General features: G+C 37.4%; 1 protein-coding gene across 1 annotated transcript; it reads left to right on the forward strand.

The window, feature by feature from the left end:
• The first annotated feature begins 3,023 nt into the window (after positions 1–3,023).
• On the forward strand, positions 3,024–10,121 carry mat1a (methionine adenosyltransferase 1A). Its single transcript, XM_006783854.3, has 10 exons — positions 3,024–3,264; positions 4,758–4,835; positions 5,092–5,214; positions 5,307–5,419; positions 6,454–6,597; positions 6,794–6,919; positions 7,018–7,110; positions 7,200–7,382; positions 7,474–7,607; positions 9,547–10,121. Exons 1-10 carry the CDS (start codon positions 3,198–3,200, stop codon positions 9,647–9,649), a joined length of 1,164 nt encoding a protein of 387 aa, XP_006783917.2. The 5' UTR covers positions 3,024–3,197; the 3' UTR covers positions 9,650–10,121.
• The last annotated feature ends 181 nt before the right edge of the window (positions 10,122–10,302 follow it).

Consider the following 10,302-nt stretch of genomic DNA (forward strand, 5'->3'; position numbering starts at 1 on the left):
CATTAACAAATACTCTCTTTTTGTGAGTTCACATGTACACACAGCAACATGCGCTTGTGTTGAGCATTTTTAGACCAAAACATACAGGGGTGTATGATCCAGAGGTCAATCAGTTATGACACCAGAGTGGTTCTCCACTTTCTTTGGCATCAAACAGGACATTCACATCTTCTCTGGTTTGATGTAGTTCACGTTTTGTTATGTTAAATCCCCTCTGACCTCTGTCTCCTATTAGATAGCTTATTATTAGATTTTCAATGCGTTGCTAGTGACATTTTAACTGTTGCTTTCAGCTAAATATATATAATTAACACGTGCCTACTATTTCAAATTAACTATTTCAAATCAGCTATTGATGCATTTGTCAACTGTTTAAGGTTTTCAGCTTATATGATGAATTAGAGTTGAAAAACAAATGATTCAGCCATAAACAAATGGTTTTGTTTTTGTTTTGTTTTTTTACTATCTATAGTTTTAGCTAAATGTCTAAATTTGTAGCTGTTTCTTAACAGTTAGGATATCGTTGTTAACTGTTAGCTGTTTTCTTTAGCTATCAAGTATTTTAATAATTTCAGATTGCCTGATAATGGTTTCATCTATTTTTTTTGCTTTACATTTAAATTACAACATTACTTTCAGCTAAATATCTCTAATTAGCCAGGGGTGGGAGTGGGAGGTTGTTTGACTGTTTGTGTTTTATATTTCTTGTTTTTGTTTTTACCTTTGGCTTAATATTTAACAGTACATCAGTTAAAAACAGTACTTTTATAGCTTTTAATATCTTAGCTAACAATCTTAAGCTATTAACTCTTTGTCCATTATGTTAATCTACTATTTATATTTTTCTCTATGATAACGATACAATAAATGTTTCGTAGATATTTTGTTGACTTTGATTTACATATAGGGGACTTTCACATACTTCGCTGAAGAGGTATGTGCCACCCTGCCAAGACCTCTTGTCCCTCCTTTGCCCCCTTTGTAAAATTTTCTAGCTGCACTATGCTAATTTATATTACCTTTAAATATTTTAACTATAAACTATATAATAGATAGTTCAGATATCTTAGCTAGATAGCTCTGCAGAGGTTAGGTGAGCATGCTACTTATGTGAGTGGTATTTATTTGTAAGTCAACACAGCTGTTTCTCATTTTCGCCTACCCCCCTGTATTTCCTAAAAATTCCAAATTCCTCTCTTGTGTGCATTCCTGATTATCAGTTGTTTTCACTAATTTCATCAAGCTGATTATTATTGCAGAGCTCTTGTTTTCAGCTATAAGTTCCACAATGCATAATACATACATCAAATCTGCTTTAAAAGTCCCAAATCTGTCAGGAAGAGTGATATTTTATTCACTACAGGAAGCTAGTTAAAATTCTCGTCTCATTTCTCAAGGCCAACTCAACACTGACTGAAATTAGAGCCAGATGATGGAAAGACGTAGAGAAAAAGGATTGGCCCACTGCACTCTTGTTGCATTTAATGGGACAAGAAACAGAGTCAGAGCCATTTTTCTGTATGTTAATGTTTGTGCAAGCATGTATTGTGTTTGTATTTATATGTGTGAGGATAGTGAGGATCTTTTCCTAAGCATCCCTTTATAGCTCCTAATATTTTGCAAAAACACAGACATGGTGAATCACGTAAAGGTCATCAGGTATCTAAGAGACATATCTTCATTAATTTGATCTTCTCTCCGGACATGGTTTGATATTTTCTGCAGTTGTATACAAAGACAAGAGCCCCAGGCTGGGACTTGGATGGAAAAGTGCATTCAGGCAACAGGTGACTGTCTTCTCTAAACCTAATTATTGGCAATGAAATAAACTAATTATATAGAACTGAACCAAAGTACAAATTTCAAGTATTTCTTCTTTTTAAAATGTCTTTTGCTTTTAGAGTGTTTTTTCTTTAAAGTTGTGACTTTATTGGGACTTGGAGATTTCAATTAGAGAATACAGTCATAAAAAAACAGGTATGTTTGCTCATGTAGTGGAGTGGAGTTTTGAGGCAGTATTTTTTAACCTTAATTTTCCCTTTAATTTAATTTCTATTTGAATTGCACTAATAATTCAAATCAGATGTTATAAATAGGACACTTATGATGAAGGTGACTGTTTTGTGCCCTTTAAATCAAATGTGTCTTTATATGGTACATTTTTGGGGTTGGTATTTGTAGTTATTAAACTACTGGCAAATGTCTACATGATGAAATGAATCGTAAGCTTGAAGTATAAAGCTTAAATAAGCTTAAAGAAGTATAAAAAAGAAGTATAAAATTCATAAGCAGCTCAAGTGTATTCGAAGAAATGTTGGTCAATTTCCAGCTGCAGTTTAATAAAATGTAAAATCAGGAAAACGTATCAAATTCAAATGAATGAATATAAAATCATTTTGGTCAGTACACCAAATAATGAACTACACTGTAAAAGGAAACATTAAAATGTAGTACAGTGTTCTGTTTTTAATTTGTTTCCATATTTTTGAAACCACAGATTAATTTTTTTTCTATTTTATTTATTGATTTAGTTTTACTGTTTAACTTTTAAAGTTTCTCTTATTCATAAGTCCTTTCTAGTAATTTTTTGTCTTTTCACCACAGCAGTGTAAACTGATTTACTTGAATGATGTAAACACAAGTAATTGCATCATTTTCCTGCTAACAACAGCTACCTTTCTCTTTCTGTCCATAGGCTACCCTAACTTGGCTGTCCCACCTGTGTGTTGTGGGGGGTAGGGGAACTCCTTCTCAAAGATGTTTCTGCTTGGACACGGAAACGTCACGCCCTGAAGCAGAGCAGTCAGAGCTGGTGGAGATTGAAAACACACTATTGAACCTTATAATGTTTACAAAGACAAACAAGCAGTTTGAGCTGAAATTCCCTCCCAACATCCACTCCCCCTGGAATGGACTGTCCCATGGATTCACATGATGTGTGTGTGTGTGTGTGTGTGTGTGTTTGTGTGTGTGTGTGTGTGTGTAAATGAGTTACAGAATGCGTGTGTGTCCCCTTAGCCATATATATTGGGCCATGTGGACACAGATGTGAAGTTTGCAGGACAGATTTCGCTTTGGCTGCAGGGCTGTTGGCCTCTCTTTCTTTTATCTTTCTGGTAAAGAAAGCCAGTAGGAATATAAAGCCACCTTAGGATCTCTCTGCACTGGAAATTGAATAACCTTACCCCACAGAAAAAATGAGTGATCATCTGGAAGATGGTTCTTTCATGTTCACTTCAGAGTCCGTTGGAGAGGGACATCCAGGTGAGTCTTTTTACCAAGTCTAGCCACCTCTGTTACAGTGACATTAAATTTTAATGCATTCAATTATAAGCTCAACACTTCCATTGATATTGCAGTGTTATCTTGCGGAAATAGCATGCATATAAATAAACTTGATGCAAGCTGGACACTATGTCCAAAGTAACTCCACAGTGCTGCGTGTTTACCCGCCAGGCATGGATGGTATTCCATTCACAGCAACATGTGTTTAGTGGCCTTCACTCTCACTTGTAGGCAGCTGGAAGCAAATGTGTGTCTGACTGGTGCACAGTTACATGCTTAAAAAATGTCCAAGAAGAGGGCAGACACACAAGTTTAATGTAGTGTGCAAAAGAAGAGATCTAAAGACACGCAAAATACTCTTCAATGTCTCAAGTACACAATAAGATAAAAAGTGACAATGTGGTAAAATTAATTTGACTATGTTATACTTTAATCTAGTTAAATTATATCAAATACTCAGTGAAATTATTCCCAGATGTTCCACACAAACCTTGCTTAACTTGTAGTTGTACTCTGTCCTCCATGTTGCCTTTAAACCCCACGGTGCCCTGTCAATGTGTTGTAATCCTTTCACAAACATGTAACCTTTCAAAGTCCCATGTGCTAAATCGATAATGAGTAAGAGTTGTGCAGCTTCACAGATAGTGGCAGTATTACATAAATGCTGACTGTTAAAAAATTAAATAAATAAAATAATTAAAAAATGAAACTCTTTTAATCTGGATTCATATTAATGTAGTTCTGAAGTAAAAGTATGCTAATCTGACAAAGTGCTTATGAGAGGATGAAGCATACAAAAGGTAATACCAATGCGCCTTAATTCAAAATCTCTTTCAAACTGTCCTCTGAAACAGCAAGTGATGTAGATCCATGTGTCACATCATGGTGTCCCTGTATTTATCATTTAAGGAGGTTCTTTTAAAAAAAAAAAAAATTTACATTTTGGAAGCGCGTAGCACTCCTGAAGCCAATTTTAATGATAAACTTCACAGGTCTGAAGTTTTACTTCTACTGTTTGCACAGTAACAGAGTTGGGTGGCCTTGGCAGAACATTGCAGTACACACTTTAGAATTTGATAACACAACTCAAAGTCTGGGCTGTTCCCACAGATAGTGGCCATTTTAGTGGCTTTTCCTAAGATGCACTTTTTTCACCAGCAGACTAGTCAGATGCTGATGGGCTTTCTGATGTAACCGGTCTCCTGCATTGCTTCAGCAGGACGACACAGACAGATGAATGGGATGTATAGTGAGGCATTGTCCTGCTGCCATGCTAAAGTAAAACATTCAACTACTGTTATGTGAGATATTAGGATGTAACCTTTCATACTTTCATATAAATTACAAAATTGACATCTTCTATTATTAGTGTTAGGCTAAGCGTGCAATTTAAAATGCAATATGTCGTTTTTTCCAATGCGTTTGTAAAAAATCTTCGGAATCTGATGTTTTTACCTGTTATGTGTCCACAGACAAGATTTGTGACCAGATCAGTGATGCTGTCCTGGATGCACATCTGAAGCAGGATCCCGATGCCAAAGTGGCCTGTGGTGAGCCAGAATTTGTCTCTTTTTCCGTTAAAAAAAATTGGCAAAACCAAGACGAAGCACAGTCTAATGAATCAGTTTGTCTTAACAAAAAAAGGGACCACATGATGAAGGCAGAGTATAAGCCAACTAACCCATTGGTCTGAATTTCACCTGGATTTTATGTCGTATGCAGTGTTGATACTGTTTATTGTATTTCAGTGTTGACAACTTGCTGGTGATGGCAAAACAGCTTTGTAATTAAAGTTTGTGTTGGCAGAGACGGTGTGTAAGACTGGCATGGTGTTGCTCTGCGGAGAGATCACATCTCGGGCCGTCGTGGACTATCAGAGGGTGGTGAGGGACACCATCAAGCACATCGGCTACGACAACTCGGAGAAAGGTGAGAAAGCAAAAAAATAGACATTATTTCTGTTCTCTGTATTTAGCGTTTCCCTCTTAACCATCTCAATCCAATTCACTTCCCTTCTGAAGGTTTCGACTACAAGACATGTAATGTGCTGGTGGCCCTGGAGCAGCAGAGTCCAGACATTGCTCAGGGGGTCCATGTTGACCGGAAAGAAGAAGACATTGGAGCTGGAGACCAGGTAGGGCCACAGCAGTGTCACTGGGTCACTTTGGCTTGACAAGTGAGTGACCCTGACTGAGCACAGTTTGTTTGACTCTTTACTTCAACAGTAGAGAATACAGACGAGATCTGGTGCAATAGTGTTGGTGTGTTCAGGTTTATCAGTTCAGTAGAGGTGGAAAAAGTAGTTTTATCTAGTCCAATATTTAAAATACTAAATGTTACAAGCTGATTGTAAGGCAGAAAAATGTGCTTCGTGGCTGATATATCATTATTAGATTCGATAAGTGTTTATGTTACTTTTGCAAATAAATTTATTGTAGTATAGTAAATAGGGTCCCCAGCCAAGGGTTTGTGGCTCTTTAAAGGGTCACAAATTTGAGGATAAAACTTTGATGTGTAGAGGGGAAACTTCCTTTTCATGAAATTGCTCACAGTCTTTAAGTAATCTGAAGCATGATTAAAAATATGTCCAGTATGTCGTGGAGTAGAAGTGTAATGCAGCAGAGAAAGGAAATAATTAAATTATACAATTGTATATGAGTGCAGTACTTGAGTGAATGTTATTTCTTTACAAAAGATAAAAAAAAATAACATGTTTAGATGAAATTGATGCTTTCTCTGCATTATACCTCAGTAAGAGACAAACTCACGGCTCAGGCTCAGGCTTCCTATAAGAGACTTCTGGCTGAAAAAAATTATCCTATGCTTAAGACTAATCAATGAAATATGGAGTAATTTGACTATATTATATATAAAGTCCCATAACCATACACGGTATAATCTACCTGATATTTGTTTTTATCATTTCAACATCTACTTCTATTTTGTCTTCTATAAATGCCTGTATGACCATTAGCCATTATGTATAAGTATTATTTTAAAAATGTTCTTTTCATAGCTTATATTTTATGTATTTTGTGTCATATGATAATAGAAAGTGCTGAAGTTATTGCTGATAAAAGAGCATGCTGAATATCAGTATTTTGATATTCCTTGTTTACTTCTTTGTTTTGCCTTCACTGATTTTCTGACTCGTACTCTCCTCTGTAGGGTCTGATGTTCGGCTATGCCACAGATGAGACAGAGGAGTGCATGCCGCTCACCATCGTCGTAGCTCACAAACTCAATGAAAAGATGTCTGAACTTAGACGCAATAGCATCGTTCCCTGGCTGCGTCCCGACTCTAAAACACAGGTGAGGTCGTGCAACATGTGCACATTTTTTACTTACCCAAAACACAACACCACAGCAGTTTGGGAATTTTTTCTTTCAAGCTTGGATATATTTCATTAGAAAATTTGATAACCTGTCTGAAGCTGTGTTGTCACAGGCACCATAAAACAGCTAACTACAGCTTCAGCGAGTGTACCAATTCTTGTTAATCCCACAGGTGACCGTGCATTATGACCAGAAGGATGGAGCTGTGATCCCCAAGAGAGTTCACACCATTGTGATCTCTGTCCAGCACGATGACGGCGTCACTCTGGAGGAACAACAGAGAGTCCTAATGGAAATGGTAGATCCTCATGGACACACTTGACTGGGCTCTGTGTAATGTGTCGTGTGGGGAATAAAGTCACATGTTTGGTTTTAATGCTGGCTTGTTTCTGTCAGGTGATCAAACCCGTGGTCCCTGCAAAATATTTGGACAGCAAAACCGTCTACCATCTCCAGCCAAGTGGTCGCTTCGTCATTGGAGGACCACAGGTAATCATCACATACTGGGGGAAAATAATAAAGCAAACTAGAAAGTCATCACTGGTTTTTGCTCATCTTCTTCCTTTTTTTGCAAACAGGGTGATGCTGGTGTAACAGGAAGGAAGATTATTGTAGACACATACGGTGGCTGGGGGGCTCACGGTGGCGGAGCTTTCTCTGGCAAAGATTTCTCAAAGGTTGATCGCTCTGCTGCCTATGCTGCTCGCTGGGTGGCCAAGTCTCTGGTTAAAGCCAAACTGTGCAGGAGAGTTCTGGTTCAGGTGAGGTTACAGCTTAACCCTCCAAAGCTGTGCATAGATGACAGATGACTGGAGTACAAATATGCAAACCACATCTCTGTGTGTGTTCCAGGTGTCTTATGCGATCGGAGTGGCCCAACCTCTTTCCATCTCCTTGTTCACCTACGGGTCCTCTCAGAAGTCAGAGTCAGAATTGCTCAAGATTGTCAACAAGAACTTTGATCTCAGGCCAGGAGTCATTGTCAGGTAAAAACATATGACTTTTGCATAAGATGAAATATGAATATTTACTCAAACATGAAGATGTTCTGCTTCCTTTCTAAATATGAGTTAAAAAAAAAATAGGAACTACTTTTGGCATTTTGAGGATTAAATAACTGATCAAAAATCAGATTCATCATATATCTTGATGAATTTAGAATATAGAATAGAATAGTATAGAATAGAATAGAATAGAATAATCCTTTAATTGTCCCACAAGGGGGAATTTGGTTGCAACAGCAGCCAGAAAGACACATATACAAACAAACAGTACACAGAACACAGAACGGAAATATACACAATTTTTTTTTCTTACATATTTACATCAAGGACAATGGTTACTATAAACAGAGTACTGTACAGTTATTAAATAAAATAAAATTAACAACAGATAAAAGGCAAACCCAGGTTGTAGTGCGAATCGGTTGATTAAATTATTGCAGTTACAGCGCAGATGTAAACATCTATGATTGTTGGGAGCAATTTTGATTGTACAGTCTGACAGCTGCAGGGAGGAAGGACCTGCGGAAACGCTCCTTCATGCATCGAGGATGCAGCAGTCTGTCACTGAAGGAGCTCTGCAGTTCAGCAACATTTACATGAATTTAATATATAAGTAAATATTATATAAATATTATTATATAAGTTCAAACTTCAGTTCAACTTTATTTATATATCCCCAATTCACAACAACAGTTGCCTCAAGGTCCTTTATTCTGTAAGTTAAAGACCATACAATATTAGAAAGACCCCTAACAATGACTAAGCATTTGGCGACAGGGTGAAGGAAGAACTTCCTTTTAACAGGAAGAAACCTCCAGCAGAACCAAGCTCAGGGAGAGGCAGCCATCTGCCACGCTGATGCATTTGGCAGGGGAAGAGGGGAAAGAGAAGCAAACTAAGAGAGAATCACACCAAAAACCAAAGTTGAAATTGTTGAAGTATAGTTAGATACAGAAAATTCTTCCTCTTTTCTTTTCTTTTTTTTTTAAATACTATCCATTGGAGAGGGAATCGTGGCGGACACATAACCCTGGTGGCTTCACAGACATGATATCCTTTTTGCTGTCCTTTTACATTTAGATTCTTCCACTTTTAGCTGATCCTTTTAGGATAATTTCCCTCTATTTAAACCTAGCCCTAGATTTCCCTTATCTATTATAATGTTCTTGTTGAGATGCAGTGTTATAGGTGAGCATTTCATTTTAAAGTGGATCTATTATGCTGTTTGTTTGTTTTTTCCATCTTCACTCTACTAATGTAGCTTTGCATGATTCACATATAAAAATAATGATTTATTTGATAATAAGCTTTGGTGCAGCCCTTTAGTTCATCCTCTGTATGAAATCAAACGTAACCCTCTTTCTTTTGATTGGCTGCTCCTCCAACAGGAACACAGCATCCACTCTAACTGATATAGTACAGAGCAAAACAAGAAGAAAGTTGTGTTTTGAGATGTTTTACCAATATGAACATTCATCATTGTAACAGTATATATATATAACAGAAAGTAACTTAAAGCACAATAGGCCCAATTTAAAGTACTCAACAATAACAACTACTTTTAATCGATTTACCAAAATCGCTAATTGTTAAGAGCCGCATAACCAAAGACTTCATTTTGGTTCAAGTGTTTAAGAGTTCTGTAATCGATAAATGTTGGAGGTTGATCCAAAGTGCAGTACAAGTCATTCTGACACACAGACAAACTTTGCCACCCATGTACGCCAAATACAAACAAAAAACTCCAAGCTCACAAGAGGACATGCAAACAATCAGTGCTTACAGCTCATTGCACAACATGTTTGACCTTTATGTTTTTTTTCTACTCTGTATAAGAATTTATGGCTTCAAATGGTTTTGATCAAAATCTTCACAGTCCTTTCTCACCAGCGATGTCTCATCTCTTGTGTGTTCTTCTTAGGGATCTGAACCTGAAGAGGCCGATTTACCAGCAGACAGCCTCTTACGGCCACTTTGGCCGACCGGAGTTTTCTTGGGAAGTGCCCAAAAAGCTTGTCTTGTAAATACTCCACCAGCCTGTCCTGATCTCCACCTGGATGCTGAACAAGACTCCTCTTCATGGACTACAACTTCCAGCACCAATACAACTGATTGAACACTTTTGTAACAGAAAAACAAAACAAAACAACTGAAACCAAAGTTAGGGAGGGATAAGTCAGCTTTCAAGATGTGAGAAGGTGGTTATACGTGTGAGCAGTTGTAGCCAGCAGACATATGAAGGGACATCCTCCCAGTGAGGAGAGGGACATTGCAGATGGCATCTCAGTAACTAATCTTTTTTCACTGTCCTTTCCGAGGCCAAATAACATCCAGGTATCGGTGCTTTAAAAATACACATACAATCACTAGTCAAAGTCAGTAAAGTAAAGGGACAGTACAATAGTAAAATATAAATACTTCCACATCACTAGCAGCAGTGTTTTACCTCAAAGCTGTGAATTATTAGTTTTGTTTTGTTTCGGTTTTTTTTTTTTTTTTTTTTTTTGGGGGGGGGGGGGGGGGGGGTGTAATTACCCCCATAAGAGGTGTAATTACTGCTCAACCAAAAACGTGGCTTAAGAAACCTTATTGTCATGACTATAAAAAACTGTTGTAAACGTGCCACAGGAAGTTGTTTGCACTACTACCATTCCCACTGTGTGAGATAACAGGTCAA

The sequence above is a fragment of the Neolamprologus brichardi genome, chromosome 13, assembly GCF_056152115.1.
Source record: "Neolamprologus brichardi isolate AB-2024 chromosome 13, ASM5615211v1, whole genome shotgun sequence".
Taxonomy (NCBI): Eukaryota; Metazoa; Chordata; class Actinopteri; order Cichliformes; family Cichlidae; genus Neolamprologus; species Neolamprologus brichardi.

What these genes read in the sequence shown, in the direction of transcription:
- mat1a (XM_006783854.3), top strand. Translation starts at nt 3,198, where the DNA reads ATGAGTGATCATCTGGAAGATGGTTCTTTCATGTTCACTTCAGAGTCC. An exon ending in GCAGGAGAGTTCTGGTTCAG is followed by an intron (nt 7,383 to 7,473) that starts GTGAGGTTACAG and finishes TGTGTGTTCCAG; the next exon opens with GTGTCTTATGCGATCGGAGT. An exon ending in AGGCCAGGAGTCATTGTCAG is followed by an intron (nt 7,608 to 9,546) that starts GTAAAAACATAT and finishes TGTTCTTCTTAG; the next exon opens with GGATCTGAACCTGAAGAGGC.